This window comes from Curcuma longa, unplaced genomic scaffold (genome assembly GCF_044706935.1).
Source record: "Curcuma longa cultivar G26 ecotype Majalengka, Jawa Barat unplaced genomic scaffold, ITB_CL_G26_1.1 contig_17489, whole genome shotgun sequence".
NCBI classification, from domain to species: domain Eukaryota; kingdom Viridiplantae; phylum Streptophyta; class Magnoliopsida; order Zingiberales; family Zingiberaceae; genus Curcuma; species Curcuma longa.
Genome location: NW_027430599.1, coordinates 38,391 through 55,658, shown reverse-complemented (window position 1 = coordinate 55,658; position 17,268 = coordinate 38,391). Strand labels below are relative to the sequence as shown.

General features: G+C 40.9%; 1 protein-coding gene across 1 annotated transcript; it reads left to right on the top strand.

Moving 5' to 3' along the window:
• The first annotated feature begins 13,589 nt into the window (after window positions 1–13,589).
• On the top strand, window positions 13,590–16,781 carry LOC141816631 (calmodulin-3). Its single transcript, XM_074704377.1, has 2 exons — window positions 13,590–13,822; window positions 16,191–16,781. The coding sequence occupies exons 1-2, from the start codon at window positions 13,747–13,749 to the stop codon at window positions 16,562–16,564; spliced, it is 450 nt and encodes a 149-aa protein (XP_074560478.1). The 5' UTR covers window positions 13,590–13,746; the 3' UTR covers window positions 16,565–16,781.
• The last annotated feature ends 487 nt before the right edge of the window (window positions 16,782–17,268 follow it).

Sequence of the window (17,268 nt, the reverse complement as noted above, 5' to 3'; positions counted from 1 at the left end):
ATCAAAAAATAAAGTTCCCTATAGACGATCAAGTCAACTCGGTTAGAGGAAATCAAGCTATTTTTTGGAGATGCTATACAACCATGTTTCGTACTGATGCTAAGAAGCTAAGGAGGACTCCCCAAGAAGAAGCACATTCCCTACAAGAAGGTCCTGTTATTCCGCTACCTCAAACACAAGAAAAGGAGAAAGTACAGATTGTACCCGAGCTGGCCGACAGAGTCTCCCAGATAGCCGCCGACTTGACAAGCTGAAAACTGAGCTGATAGCCTGTCTCATTCAGAATAATGATGTATTTGCTTGGATGCCTTAAGAAGTCACAAGAATAGCCCCCAACATCATGGAACATCATCTTAATGTTCTTCCGAACGCCCGACCTATTATGCAAAAGAAGATACATTTCAGGCTTGAGAAAGATAAAGTGATACAGGAGGAGATTACCAAGCTTCTAGAAGCCAGACACATCAGAGAGGTTCAATTCCCCACTTGGCTAGCTAATATCGTACTGGTCCTGAAAGCAGGAGGAAAATGACGTGTCTGCATTGACTTCCAAGATCTCAACAAAGCTTGCCTTAAAGATTGTTATCCTCTGCCACACATAGATTAACTGATAGATTCTACTTCAGGACATGAATATATATGCATGTTGGATGCTTATCAAGGATATCATCAAATTCCATTAGCTCGGGAGGATAAAGAAAAGATTAGTTTTATCACCTTGGGAGGAACTTTTTGTTATACAGTTATGTCTTTTGGGCTGAAGAATACAGGAGCAACATATCATAGGCTCATGGATAAAGTGTTCAAACATCAGATAGATCATAATGTGGATGATATTTTAATCAAGTTAGTCCGAGCTGAAAATCTAATCGGAGACATCAATGAAATGTGTAGCACTCTTCGAAGGTATAATCTCAAACTGAATCCCAATAAATATTTATTTGGTGTCAAAAGTGGTAGGTTTCTGGGGTACATAGTAATTGAAAGGGGTATAGAAGCTAATCCTGAAAAAGTACAAGTCTTGTAAAATATAGTCTAACATCGGAATACCAGAGAAGTACAGAAGTTAGTAGGTCGGATCCCTGCATTATCACGATTCATATCACAGTCGGCTACCAAAAGTCTGCTCTTCTTCAAAATATTACGAAAAGCTGCCAAATTCTCTTGGGACGAGAAGTGTGAGAAGGTCTTCAATGACTTAAAGACCTACCTAGCCACCTTACCAGTTCTGGCGAAGCCGATCTTTGGAGAAGCTTTATGGTTATATCTATCCTCCTCGGAAGTTGTTGCGAGTTCAGTTCTAGTCAAGCAAGAAGAAAGTTTTCAGAAACTCATTTACTTCTTCAGTCATCTTCTAAAGGATGTTGAGACAAGATATACCACGTTAGAGAAGTTGGCTATGGCTTTGGTTTTGACAGTACGAAGGCTGCGTCTGTATTTTCTTTCTCATCCAGTAATAGTACTAACTAACAACACTTTGGGGCAGATACTAACTAATCCCAAAGCTTCAAGGTGATTGATCAAATGGACTACCGAGCTAGGGAAATATAATATACAATATCAGCCGAGGACAGCTATCAAGGCACAAGTTTTAGCAGATTTCCTAACCGAGACCTCGGACACCAGTGAACCTGATGTTAGATTTGAGAGGTGTCTTAAGGCATTCGCCTTACGATTATACTATTTATTGGATAAATAGCAATTCACTATTTGAGTGCACATTCCATATGTGTTTGATTGGACCATAAATTCGAATACTGAATATCCGCAATATAATTCATAGCATGAGAGAATTTATGATTGTATCACAACTCGTGAGCATCTCTACATGTGCAATTATGAATATATTGAAATCATCCCTAGTCAAAGAATTGATGAGCACGGACGTTATCGATTCTGTCGAGACTAGCACGTTTAAACTCCTTGGTTAGCCAGGCAGTTGATCTCACTGCTAGAAACATTGGATGTTGAGAGTTAAACGTGGATGCTAGTTAAAGGAAACCAGTTCATTGGAGTGACTTGTCTTGAGACTTCATATGGTTCTATACATATGTCAATGAGGATCTCAATGCAGCTTAAGTGCGAGTTTCCTTTTACTTGCGGTATTCAAGTCACCTTGGTCATGGAGGCTTATACTTTGACATCTTAAGCAAGCATCTCCGAGGAGGTGTGGATCTGAGATGATTGGGTATAAGTCAAAGTACCCGAAGGTGTTTGAATATCCCACAGAGGATTCACCGCTCCTTGGAAAAGGAGACGTATACCTTACGGCCGCTTGTCAAGATTGTTACTATAAGTCTTTTGCCAAAGCATTGTATGTTAAGAGTATAGTACTCTTAGACACATATACAAGTAACTTAAATCCACAGGACAAGAAAGCAGCTTGGGATAGGAGTGACGTAGTCAGCTGACAACCCTAGATTTGCAATGTGTCACGAGTAGGATTGCAAATTAGAATTTATAAATTTATCGAAAACCCACGAGGAATACAAACAAATGTAGTTTAGGGGTCTCGAGTCGTATTTTTCCAAGGGCTAGTAGAAACTTATTTAAACTGAGCTATCGTGTCGTTCTTTTTGGGTTTTTCGGATAAAAATGGATTTTGAGGTTTTGAAATGAAATGACAATTAATGGAATGAAACCTGTTCTTGAAGCTGATACTATCAAGCAAGAAAGCTAGAGTGGCAAAACCTAACAGTGTAGTAAATAAGAAGCAATTGCATCAATAACAAGCAAGAAACATAAAATCTAAGATAAGGTCTATCAAGCATTCAATCTAAGGCAACAATGCAAGTAATAAAATTCAAATACTAATGCATGAACTCAACACGCTTACCACTTAAACTAGCTAATCCTAATCTGATACTCAACCAAACACTGGCACAGAACAGTGATGTCTAGGAATGAAATCAGAGTTTCAGTTGATCAAATTGAACGAAATGTAAAACCAAGCTAAGCAATTCCTAAAGCCAATCTAAATTCAAACAAAAACTAAACATTAACCACATAACCAAGTTAACAAGATTTCTAAGAAATGAAGTTCAGAAATGAAATTTTAGAAACTAAGTGTGCAGATACAAAATCAGAAACATCCCCCAATTCTTCTTCCTTGTTCCCTCAATTTGGCGTCAACAAATGGTCTAATCCAACAATGTGGCTTCGACAATCCATATGGAGTCTTCAACGTGGTCTTCGGGTGGTTTACTCACTACCCAAATGCTGAAAACCCCTGAAGAAACCCTCTACGGTACAAACAGAGCTCGACAGTAGCTCCTTGAAGCTGCAAAAATCGGATTCCATGCTTCAACTTGCTCTGATCGATCAGATAACTATATAGGAAAACTCCACGCTCTTCAGAGAACCCCTCGAAGGATTGCAGTGTCGGATTGTGCTGAGGTTGGCTTGAACACGCCGAAACAGGGTCGCTGCCCGCCAGAGAAACTCTCTCCTTTGCGCCTCATCCAGCTGCTGGAATTCACCCAATCAACCGGCTAAAGACTCCTCTAGGATCAAGGAACGCCGTGGAAGAGATTTGGGACGACGAGAGCTACTGTAGACGTACGTCGCTGAGCAGAGCTTCGTCGCGGGCGAGAAGATGAACAGTGGCGCAGCCGCTGTTCATCGATTAAAGCCTTGGTTAATCATTGAATCTGGACCGCCCATTTTGAATATGATGGTCTGGACTTGATCTAGGCTTTAGGGCAGTCTAGGGCTTCCAAAAATTTGAGGGATGTTGATCAGATCTGAGTTAAGTCATGCCCTCCATGTGGGCTTGATCAATTTGGGCAAATTGACTCGATTTGATCGCGATTGAGCTCGATCTTGATCCGATTTGAATCCTAAAATCAATTAAAACCCAATTAATATAAAAATTACCATTAAATCATGAAAATTATAATCAAGCTTTAGATTATGCAATATAAGACAATTACGATCAAATCTATTCATTTAACAATTTATTTTCATGCAAAAATCTAAAATTGAATCGATTAAAAATGCATAAAACCCTAACTCATCATCAGCCTAGTAGGGACCGACACATAGACCATGTCCTAAACCAAGCGGGTATAAGACAGTGAAAGGAACGAGACACGATTCAATGTAGCTGCTGAAGGGTTTAAAATTGTTCTAAAATTAATCATAGATTTTTCAATCAATTGGGGATCATGATGTATTACTAGGTGCCACTCATAATCGTTCCGTAATTAATTGTTAATTACAGACGACCAACATAACCGGGAACCTATTGGGTCACATGCACTATAAGTTCTCCGAAGGACTTAAAACGAGTTTGAGAATTAGATTCTCAAAACGAGAGAAATGAAGTCTGATTGGACCGGATAAAGGACAAAATGATGAAACTCGTCTTACGAAGATGAAATGAATGAAATTGATTTCATTCAAATTAGATGTTGTTTGGTTAGAACTAAATGATTTAGTTTTGAATAAAAATTGAACCAACTTGATTTGATTCATGATGGAAGAGATTTTGGCAAAACAGATGCAATAAGGAGTTTCATCTTGAGAAGACGAAACAAATAAAACTGATTTAGGTCAAATCAGAGTTCGTTTGATTAGTGAAATAAACGAACCAAAATAAATCCGATTTGCTACAGTATTAATCTGAATCGAACCCGATCTAAGCTTAAATCCTAATTGGTTTGGTCTGATTGATTTTCAATTGTCGATTTAGTTTTGTGGGTTTTTAGGGTTTTTACCTTTTGATTATTTTGGGCTGTGGCGGCAACATAAAAGGACTGAAAAATCAAAAAAATAGGGTTACTCCTTAGATCGCGATGAATAGCAGAGATTCCCTGTTCATCGTCTTCCTCCCTGCGCCTCTTCCTTCCCGCATGAGCGCCGACGTCTTGCACTCCGTCCGACCACTTCTCCAACAGTGACGCACCCGTGACACCACCCATCCTCGCGAGTCCCCTGTGGATTGGTGATGTGCTCGCGACGCCGCCTGCTTCACACGGTGAAGACGGCTGATTGAGACTTGGGGTTTCCGGTTCATCCTCCCCGTCGAGCACTTGCTTCTGCCCTGCATCGTCTCCGCGATGCCTCCTACGCTCCGGCAACACCATCCGCAGCCACGACGCCGCCCCAAGCCATGACATCGCCCATCCAGCTGCCATCTCACCTTCGGCTGGCCACGCCTCTGAGCTTCGGCGGTTGCGCTTCTCTGCACGATCGCGATTGTGGATCGCATTTCTTCCTTTCTCCTCTTCGGTTCTCTGTGCAGGACACATGGGAGAGTAGGATGGAGAAGAGAGGCTCTACTTCTTGCAAAGGAGAAGTGAGGCTCTGGTTCAGCCGTGTGGGAGAGGAGGAGGAGGTGGCGAGAGAAACTAGAGATCTGCTGGTTCCTTTGTTCTGGCCGCGTGGGAGAGGAGATAAAATTGTATTATCTATTTTGGCCGTGGTTGTACGGGAGAGGAAAGAAGAAACCTGTTTTGTTTTTCTTTTCTCGAAGTGATTTATGAAATCATTGCCGGAATATTATTTCACCATCGCTATCGGAAAAAGTTTCCAGTTGTTTGTCCTAATCGGTGATCAACGGTTGACCACTAATAAACTACATTGGGAATACGATTCTCGATGATAGTTAAAAGATCCAGAACAATCGCGACACACGTTGTTGCGTGGTTTCCGGAATTAGACTATTCTCTCGACTTGATTGTCATCGATCATCGGCTAGTACCGAAGATGATGACACAACTCGTGGCTTTTGAAGCCGTCTAGATGAGAGCTTGGCGTGGATCACCAGTAGAGACGGAACTCCGACAATGACGCTCGATTGATACCAATCCTGCTCAAACATCATCGGAAAGGTACGCGCAGAATTATTTAATTCTCTATAAATTCTAATTATGTATTTAGAATAATCTTTTATTATTCTAAAAATTTTAATTTTCTGCCATGTCTTGTACTTATTATTTCCTGCTTATGCATGCGTGTGTTGTTTAATAATTAGCTATAATTATTTGTTTATTTTCGCTGCGCACATTTGAGAAACGTGCAAACATGCGTATTGCATCGGGACGATCCCAACACCTGAGACATGGAAGGTATTCGTAGATGGATCATCCACCAAAAAGGGAAGTGGAATTGGAATTTTGTTATGTTCTCCTAAAGGAGACTTATTATCGATAGCCATAAAATTTTATTTTAAAGCTTCTAACAATGAAGTCGAGTACGAGGCATTGCTTGCTGGACTACAGGCAGCTCAGCATGTTGGGGCAACACGAATAATAATCTGTACAGACTCTCAACTCGCTACTCAGCAGATAAAAGGAACCTTTGAGACCCACAATGATAAGCTCCGGAGACATGCCGAGGCCTTTAACAGACTGAGAACATCCTTCCAGGAAGTTACTATTCAAAGGATACCTCGAGCTGACAATCAGAAGGCAGACGAACTGACTCGCTTTAGTAGTTTAACCAATTGGGAACAAGAAGAGCCGTTGAAGTAAATAAAATTGCTGATTGGAGAATTCCCATCATTGACTTTCTTAAAAACGGGAGCTTGCCGACTGAGCCCGAACAAGCCAGGGTTGTTAGGAAGTGTGCAGCTCGGTTCACTTTAATTGGAGATATTTTATATAAAAGGGCTTTCTCTAGACCTTTACTTAAATGTCTGGGACTTGATGAAGCTAAGTACGTCATGCAGGAAGTTCATTAAGATATTTGCGGAAACCATATAGGAGGGAGAACTCTGGCACAGAAAGTGTTATTGGCTGAATATTTCTGACCTACTTTACAAAGGGATACAACTCGGATGACTAGCACCTGTCTTAATTGTTAGAGACATCAGAACCTTCCTCATCAGCCGAAACTATTGAAAACTACCGCTATCTCTTGCCCCTTTGATCAGTGGGGAATGGATATCGTAGGTCCTTTCCTGATATGACCTAATCAGAAGAACTTTCTGCTAATAGCTATGGATTACTTTTCTAAATGGGTAGAAGTCGAACCACTGGCCAGGATCACTGAAGATGTTGTTTTAAAATTTCTATGGAAAAACAGCATTTATCGGTGTCCTTGCAAGATAGTATCTGATAATGAACGACAATTTCAAGGACACAAAATACAAAATTGGTGCAAAGAACTGGGGATCATCCAAGCTTTTACTTCCGTGGCCTATTCACAAAGCAATGGACAAGCAGAAGTAGTTAACAGGGAGCTCGTCAAAGGCCTTAAAATAAAGCTGAATTATTGGCTTATAGAACTACTCCAAGAGACAGTACCCAGATGACCCTTTCCACCTGGTTTATGGAGAAGAAGCAGTGATACTTGTAGAGGTCGGAAAGGAATCAAGCCGAATCTTTACTTATGGAAGCGACAACAGTGATAAAAGACGTACGGAATTGGATCTCATTACTGAAACCAGAGAACTTACGATTATTAGGTTGGCAGCATACCGACGAAAGATGTGTCAAACTTACAACAAGAAGGTTATACCTCGCTCCTTTCAGGTCGAAGACTTCGTCTAGAAGAAGATCAAACCAGTAGGAGATGTCGGAAAGCTAGAGACTCAATGGGAAGGACCTTATAAAGTTACTTGGCGACTCAGCAGCGGATCTTATTACCTGGAAGGCGCTAAGGGGAAAGAGCTCAGCAGGCCTTGAAATGCCACGCATCTTCATCCTTATCGTATTTAAGCTTGTGTAAATTTTCTTATCATTTTTCTTGTAAAAATAGTTTGTGGTTACTTGATATAAGTTTTTCTCTTCTAACCCGAGTCCCGAGCTTGATGACTTTGTCTTACGACAGGCTGAAACTCCGAGCTCCGAGCTCAATGACTTTGCCTTACGACAGGCCAGAACTTTGAGTCTCGAGCTCGATAACTTTGCCTTACGACAGGTCGAAACCTCAAAGCCCCGAGCTCGATGACTTTGCCTTACGACGGGCCAGAACTTCGAGCCCTGAACTCGATGACTTTACCTTACGACAAGCCGAAACTCCGAGCCCCGAACTCGATGACTTTTCCTTACGACAAGCCGGAACTCCGACCCCCGAGCTCGATGACTTTGTCTTATGACAGGCCAAAACTCTGAGCCCCAAGCTCGATGAATTTACCTTATGACAGGTCGAAACTCTGAGTCCCGAGCTCGATGACTTTGTCTTACGATAAGTCGGAACTCCGAGTCCCAAGCTCGATGACTTTACCTTATGATAGGCCAAAACTCTGAGCTCGAGCTCGATGACTTTGCCTTACGATAGGATAGGCCGGAACTCCGAGTCTCGAGCTCGATGACTTTGCCTTACGACAAGCCAAAACTCCGAGCCCCGACTTCAATAACTTTGCCTTACGACAGGGTGAAACATTGAGCCCCGAGCTCGATGACTTTGCCTTATGATAGGTCGGAACTCCGAGCCCCGAGTTCGATTACTTTGTCTTACGACAGGCTGAAACTCCGAGCTCAATGACTTTGCCTTACGATAGGCCGGAACTCCGAGTCCCGAGCTCGATGACTTTGCTTTACGACATGCCGGAACTCTGAGCCCCAAGCTCGATGACTTTGCCGTATGACATGCCGGAACCCTGAGCCCCAAGCTCGATGACTTTGCCTTACGACAGGCCGGAATCCCGAGCCCTGAGCGTGATGACTTTACCTTACGACAAGCTGGAATTCCGAGCTCCAAGCTTTACGGCTTCGCTTTATGATAGGTCAGAGCTCTGATCTCTGAGCTTAATGACCTTGACTTATGCTTGGTCATCAATTCAGCACACACCGGTACACTCAGGTACACCATATCATACACTTATAACTCATAAAGATATCTCTTTTATTTCATAAAGCCTTCTATGCATAGGTAAGTTCGTCACTAAAGATTTGCATCGCATAGAGAACATCACGTAAGGAAGCAGGTCTTTTAGATCAATGAAAATACCAAAGGGGAAATAGAAATCACTACAATTCTTAATTTGATAGAATGATATTCAAAACAAAGCATTACATAACTGAAGGATTCAAGTCTATACTTAGGATAATAGTCAAGCAAAGTAAAGTTCGAGATAACAGAGGTTACAATTTCTAAGCTTAGGGGTATCAAAACAATGTTACTGGATTAAAGAAAGTTCAAATCAATCACATCCAACAAAGTTCGATTATACTTAGAAATATTGTTCATCATCCTTGTTTCTCTGATTCTGGTAAGCTATCCCAACCCTTTTGTGGATCTAAGAAACTTAGGTCTAAACCTTTAGGTATCAGACCACACTATAGGAATTGTTTACCCGCTCCCTCGAAACCATACTTTAACATCCTGCTAGTCTTGATTCCTAGCAGCTCATAGAATTCAGGAGAGCTCAAGAAATCATCTTTCTTCTCCTGCCATCTGTTCTCATCACCCTCCTTAAGATTGGCCAGCTCTTTATTGATCGAGTCCAGTTCAGATAGTACTTCCCCATTGTCAGAAGATAGTTGTTCTCTTTGTTTCCTCTCTTTTGCTAGCTGGAGCTCCAGGTCTTGTCTCTTAGCTACTGCCTCTAGTATCCCTCGTGTAGTTCCTCTCGCTGAGCATGGGTAGCAGTCAAGTCCGTTTCCATTTTAGACCTCTCTTCCCTGCTGGACTTAGCTTCTTCTTTAGCTTGGGTGGCCTCTTCTTGGGATAACTTCAAAGCAGCTTGAGAACTCTACAACTCTTGCTCTAGTTGACGAAGTCAAGTAGTTCGAAGCTCTGCATCTTTTTTCAGCCTTAGTATTTCCTCTGAGGTCTTCTTCACCTTGGCTTGAGAGTCCTCAACATCCAAGCGAGCTTTCTCCGTGTCAGCTCGGGCTCTAGCTACCTCCACATCTAAGGCGGGGTTCTTCAATTGATTCTTCAGTTCAGATACCTAAGCCTCAAGTTGTCTATTGGTTGAAGACATCAAAGGAATGCGGCGGTTGAGCTCTTGATATTGTTTCAAGACCTAGTCATGTTGTTAGAATACTGATCAGGTAAATATTATCCTATGAAATAGTATCAGAAAAATTATAAGTTAGGCATTCACCTTGGCCAATGAATCATTCAAATGTTCGCATACAACCTCCATGGTTAGGCGAGGTAGAACCTTTGTCTCATACTAACGGAAGTCTCCCACCGATTTCGAACCTGCTCCTCGGGAATAGAACGGCTGTGAAGAACTCTGGGCGGACGAGTAGTGGTCGGAATGGTTTCCTTGTCAGACCCTGAAGACGTAGAAGGGGCTAGAGTGGTGGCAGAAGTTGTAAAGGGGATTTTCCCCTATCATGCCTGTGCTTAGTCCTGATCTCGGGAGGTACAGACCTTAAGGGAGAAATTACTAAGGGGATTTCTTTAGACAAACTACCTTGAGTCTTTGGAACTTCAATGGGAGTCTTCCTCTGTCCTGGTTCGGTTTGGCCCTCAAGAGTTTTGGTACTCTCTTCTCTACTTCTTTTCTTTGATCTTGTTTCCCTGATGGTCTCGGATGTGTTGATCTCTAGTAATAGTTTAGGGACTGAAACCTTCAAATTGGGCACTTCTATCACTTGGTCCAAGGTCTCCTCTTCCGAAGGGCCGATAGAGGCATAAATGTGGACTACTATGGCTTCAGATGGGACATTTTACGGCGCTGTTTCTGCCTCTGCTGCATCCTCAAACACCCACCAGCTGTCAGTAGTGGTGAGGTCCCATTTCAACTATTTGTTGACCGTTGCATTCAACATGGTTTGACCTACAGCCAGAAAGAAAGAATTAGTCAGTATTAAAAGTGAACTTCATAAATAAGAAAACTTACTTAGTGATTCATCCAATTAAATAGCATTTGGACTTAGGCTAGCTTGATATAGAAGAGCTTCATTATTCACCAATAATTTTACATCAAATTTTAGGTCAGATAAGATCTCAGTGGTGGAAAGAAAAGATGATTCTAGCTTATATTGACCTAAAGTGGGTTGAGAAGGTGGTGCTGAACGCCAAGAGGTCGGCTAGGTATGAGGCTGAGGTGGCTTTATGAAGAAGTACCTACTCTTCTATCTTTTATGAGAGGTCGGATAGTTAATCAAGAAATTACAATCAGGTCTCGCAGCAAGGTAAATAACTCCGAACTCTCCCCATTTAGGATAAAAGAAATAGTGGAAGAGCTGAGAATCAAGGGGAATCTGATAAATTTAGAAGATAATGGAAGCGCTATAGATTAGACGATAGGAATTCAGAACTAGTTGAGATAGAGAAAATTAAAAATATGTGGCTAAGTTTTGGAGAAAAGGGGGTAGGGGAAATAGTAAACCCCCTTCTAGCTACTCCTGAAAGAAGGTAACATAGCTAGGAGGAGGTTCATGAGGTCGCTGATCAGGAGAGGGAAGTCTAATCTTATGGTCTAAGGAGATGCCGAACTGTTCTCTAAGTAATATTTCGTCTCCTGACGATAGAGAAGACTCTTGAGTCTTGTACGAGGGGACGAATGTGGCCATAGGTAAGACACAAAACCTAAACCTCATGGATCAGACGCACTAGGTCGAAGCGGTAGAGCTAGAGTAAGAAAACTATGAAGGCAAAGGGGACAGAAAAAGCGAAAAAACCTAACACCTAAAGCTCACCAAACAGCTAGAAGAATGAAAAAGACACAAGGGGTGGAGAGAATGATAATCGGAAGGACAGAACTTACTAGATGGGAACGGAGAAGTCGAAGAAGGAAGACAAGGGCACGAAATCGAGCAAAGCGCGCAGGACTAGGGTTTAAGTGTCGGTAAGCACGGAAGAAGAAGGAAGTTTGAATGGCAAGTTAAAACTAAATGGCCATCGGATCTCCACTGTTGGAAACCAAATTAAAGGATAGAGTTAATTGATAAATAATTCAAAAAAGCATACGATGATATCTTTGATTCGACTAAGTAAGGTTAAAACTCGCCAAGTAGCCTAACGCTTTTGGTTTAACTCGAGTCCAGTCAATCGGACTTCGTCTCCTTTGACTAGACTAATTCGGGAGACTTATGATCTGGCAGGATTATTTATCGATGGCGTGGACGTTGGATAAAAAGGAAATAGAAGAAAAATGGAGTAAATATAAGTATCAATTAATTATTGGAGATTATTTCAGGAGCTAAAATAAACCCCCGACCTCCTGCTCCAGTCTCGGTATGCCTCCTTAAGCATGTGTTGGCCTCCCGCTTGGGTCTCGATATGCTTCCTTAAGCATACGTCAACCTCCCTCTCTGGTTTCGGTATGCTTCCTTAAGCATACGTCGACCTCCCTCTCCGGTCTCGGTATGCTTCCTTAAGTATGTGCCGCCCTCCAGCTCCAGTCTCGGTATGCTTCCTTAAGCATACGCCGACCTCCAGCTCCGGTCTCGATATACTTCCTTAAGCATGTGTCGACCTCTCGCTCTGGTCTCGGTATGCTTCCTTAAACATGTGCTGACCTCCAGCTTCAGTCTCGGTATGCTTCCTTAAGCATGCACCGACCTCGATCTAGCTCCGATCTCGGTAGGCTTCCTTAAGGATGTACCGACCTCCCGCTCTGGTCTCGGTATGCTTCCTTAAGCATGTGCCGACCTCCAACTCCAGTCTCGATATGCTTCCTTAAGCATGTGTCGATCTCCCGCTCCGGTCTCGGTATGCTTCTTTAAGCATGTGCCGACCTCCCGCTCTGATCTCGTTATACTTTCTTAAGCATGTGTCGACCTCCAACTCCAGTCTCGGTATACTTCTTTAAGCATACGCGACCTCCAGCTCCAGTCTCAGTATACTTCCTTAAACATGTGCTGACCTCCAACCTCGGTCTCAGCTTCCCGATTCACAAGCCAACTTCAGGACTTGGTCTTAGTATGCTTTCTACCTCGTATGCTAACCTCAGGACTCAGTTTGGCTCTGCGTCCGGGGTTAATCTTCGAGAAGTGATATTTATCTAGAAATATGATCGTTCTGTATAAACCGGAGAACAGAAAGCTAATTCTTCCAAAGAAATAGGAACACTTTCTTAAATAAAAATAGACAGAATCTTTATAAAGGAACACATATATTAGAATATTTCTTTGTTAATATCTCATAGATCAATTACTATAAAAAGGTAATACATGTCTATGGGTATAGATACACACATAAATCTTAATTTTTCTAAATCTTTTATAATAATCAATTCAATCTCATCCAAAATAAATTTGAGGGATTATCTCTGCGTAACATGTAACTTCATCCCGTTATTATTTTGTAAGGAATAGCTCTGCCATACACATCAGCAAGAATTTTATCTATTTCTGTCTTTCATTTCATTCATGAAAGAAAGACAAGACAACCGAACTGTGGACTGACCTGTTGATTAGGTTAGAGATTGCTGATTTGATTATACGTAACATGCTAAATACTAAATACTCACGAAAATTAATGAAAGGTGAAAAGGAAGTTTTTTTCCGGATAAATAGTAAAAAGAAGAGAAATATTATGAAAAAGAAATATATGATTTAATCAATTTAAAAATAGACTACGCATTCTAAATAATCCATACAATTAAATACGTGATTCGATAAAATACCGACTGTTGAAAGGTGATTGATTCAAATAAAACAAATTCGTAAATTAATAATTTTAAATATGTTAAAAAAAGATAACTTTTGAGAGGCAAAATGAAACTTGTCCACCAAGACTCGTCTCCTCACCGTCGTGGTCGCCACTGCGGGTTTTCTTTCTCCTTTTTCTACTTAAAAGGATCTCCGCACCATTCCGCTTCCGATCTCCCACCAAATTTCCTCTCCTTCTCCTCCACCCTGCCGTAGCTGCTGCTGGAACCGAAGGTCGTCGATGGCGGAGCAGTTGACGGATGACCAGATCGCCGAGTTCAAGGAGGCTTTCAGTCTCTTCGACAAGGACGGAGATGGTAAGATCTCCCTCTCCTTTCCCTCCTTTTCTTTCATTTTCTTGGACCTCCTTCCTTCGTTTCTTCGCAGTTCACTTATCTCCCGAACGGTGGCCTTGTTCCTCTTATCTTTTCGATGGACCCGCTGTTGACGGATCGCGCTTTCGCCAGCCCTGCTGTAGATTAGTTGTTTTTTTTTTTTTTTGCTAGATGAACCTCGCTTTAGGGATCTGTCTTGATGGTGCTCGATGGATCTCGCTGATGCTTTCCCCGGACTGGGTTGCTTAGATTTCGCTTGCTCTTTCTGATCGACCTGTGATAGACAGATCGGCTCGTGACCAGTTTTCTGTTTCGATCTTTACATAGTCGTGGCCGTTTCCTACACCATGAATTGACTCGGGTTAGATATTATTTGGCGCTGTTAGTAATCGTTTTATGCTGCTTGATTATGACGATTATTAGTCAATGATAAAGTTGAAAAATTAGAAAAAGGTTGAAGCAAAACAAGCCTCATCAATTCGTTAAGATACTAACACTTTTTTATTATACTTTTCAGTATGCGAGTGTCAGTCGGAGTTCCATCCTGATTTATGTTCCTTTGACAAGAAAGGATCTCAGTTGAGTGTTTGAATAATGAACGATCATGATCCAGTCTTATCTTGTCCACTCCATTTTACCTTTTTGTAGTCATCACTGTGCTATATTCTGTTGACTAGCATATCTGCTCGAGCTTGTTTTGAATTCCTTTATGCTAAGGTGGGTCCTAAAATTAGATTGGTTCTCCGTGCCTTGCATTTTTCAAATCCCTCCACTTTAGTCTGTCCGACGTAGAGTGACTGAAAGTTTGGGCCTCTCCATCAGTTCCAGATGCAAAGGATAGTGGACTTGAAAGACAGCCAAGTGTAAAAGGAATGAAATATAGTTCTGTAGAAGGTAGCACATTTCTTGCATCAGTTTTGACGTGAAATACTTAATACTCGACTGGAGCTTCCTTTGTCTTGTCTGATTCAACTAATAATTTATTTTTAGCATAGAAAATGAGGGAGTGAATATTAGAACCAGTGATTGCATGTCCATATTTGAATAATAATGATGTTATCTGGAATCTGAATGGAGTTGTCCTACTTACAGTTTCACATTTCGGTTCTCATTTTTCTGTAAAATAATAAACGGTTAGTTGATAAGGATAATATAAAGTTGAATACTACATCTTATTGTGTAATCAATGAATCTGAATTTATAACAGATGAAAGTATGGCTTGATACCTAAACAATTGTAAACATAAAATAAAACTTAGTGTGATACAAGTATGAACATCTTGTTCTTCAATACAATTTAAACCTTGAAATAGCATACTATGGATATAAAGAAAGTGCAATCACAAAATTTTTTCTACTAACATAACAAAAGAAGAGAAAAAACACATTGTAGGCCTCAATTTAGGCGTGACTGATCTCTATAATATTAATACAACGGACAAAACATAAAGGAGTACAACATGATATATTGCATGCTTAAAGAACGAGTACAAAATTCAAGTTTTATATAATAATAAGATAATCTATAACAAAATATCAAATACTTATACTGACTACATGGTTGGCTTTAATGTTCTTATTTAAAATTTGTAAGCCCCAAATTACTTGGCCATTTTGATGGTAGTAACAGAGTACATAGAGCTAAAGATACAAAAGATTTGGTCATTATTTTTTGAATTTAGAGCATCTCCAATTTCAATTTGTATCCTGTTTCTGCATTCCTGCATGGAATCATAAAGCCACTGAAAATTTAAAATCGATGTCAAAGGTCCATTAGAGCATTAGAGATATCATATCACTGGAACAAATTGTTTGTTTCCTCTTTCCTACTGCTTGGGAGGCCTAGGCCTGCGTGAGAGAGAAGTAGCCGGGTTAAGTGGAATTTGTTTTCCTCTGAAAAGCTCTACCATGATTTTACATCGCGACAAATGTTGAAAATGAGAAAAAGCTTTCCACCCAAGTTCATCAGCTTTCAGCATGCTTAGTAGCTCTCTTAGAAGATGCATCACCTTAAAGATGAAGCCTCTTTATCTTTGTTTTGAGTGTCCTCTCAAAGAAAGTTCACTTACATTCAATTTAAGTGGTCATTTATTTTTTTAAAAAAAAATTGTGCATAATACTAGCAGTAACACTTGTAATTTCTCAAGTTCACCATCCTTTTTATTTTTATTGGGTTGCTAGCTTTTATGAGCGACATATTGCTTAATTGTCATCATACTGTAATCATATAACTTCCTGTTCAACTATTGGATAGAATAGTCATGACATTCATTTTGTTTAACTAGAGCCCATAATCCTGGTTCTTGTATAAACTATTTCAATAATTTCTTGTATGGATGAAACTTATCAGGTTGTATCACAACCAAGGAGCTTGGGACTGTGATGCGATCGTTGGGGCAGAATCCTACAGAAGCAGAACTGCAAGACATGATCAACGAGGTTGATGCTGATGGCAATGGAACTATTGATTTCCCAGAGTTCCTTAACCTGATGGCACGCAAGATGAAAGACACCGACTCCGAGGAAGAACTCAGGGAGGCCTTTAGAGTGTTCGACAAGGACCAGAATGGTTTCATTTCCGCCGCTGAGCTTCGCCATGTCATGACCAATCTCGGGGAAAAGTTGACTGATGAGGAGGTCGACGAGATGATTCGCGAAGCGGATGTGGATGGTGATGGCCAAATCAACTACGACGAGTTTGTTAAAGTCATGATGGCCAAGTGAGGAGATGATTCCCATCAACGTGACTACCATATAAACCGTCCACAACTTTCATGGCAGATATGTACGTTGTGTTTCTGGCATTTCTCAATTTGTAATGTTTGTACTTGTTTGGTTATCGTTGTCCCTAGGCGCCAGGATAGACGATGCTTAATTTCTTCTTGCATTCTGTTGATGGCCGTCTTATGTCCTTGAAATTTTATACAACTTCTTATGTTTATCTGCCTTGCGTTATCCACTAAGCTTAGAAAGGACCATCTTTTTCTTTGATCCTAATAATTAGTTGTATGTTTGTCATAGATATGCGTAGATTCAAACATTTGGCAAGGGATGAAGCTCCATTATCACAATTGCTGAATTAATTCTCCAAATCTAGAACAATAATTAACTAAAGAAACTCGTGAAGTTTCTCAATAATTTGCCGTATTTTCTCTGGATAGTATTGCTTGCTCTATCCAGAGAACTTATTACAGATCAATTGTCAGTTTCTAGCATTAATAATGGCATGCTAAAAATTTATCCCACTTGGAGTTTGGATCATCATCATCCTTTGTGGTCTAGTTACTTGGAGAAAATAGGAGAAAGAAAACAAATGGGGCACTTGACGATTACAGGATAAGAGCTCTCTTCTCTGTTCGGTATCAGCGACACATATCCGAATCATCAAATGGATGCAGAAAAGATCTTATTCCTTCGTTTAGTGTATA

Coding starts and splice junctions, on each gene's coding strand:
- LOC141816631 (XM_074704377.1), top strand. CDS start 13,747: ATGGCGGAGCAGTTGACGGATGACCAGATCGCCGAGTTCAAGGAGGCT. Junction 13,823..16,190: donor CTTCGACAAGGACGGAGATG/GTAAGATCTCCC, acceptor GAAACTTATCAG/GTTGTATCACAACCAAGGAG.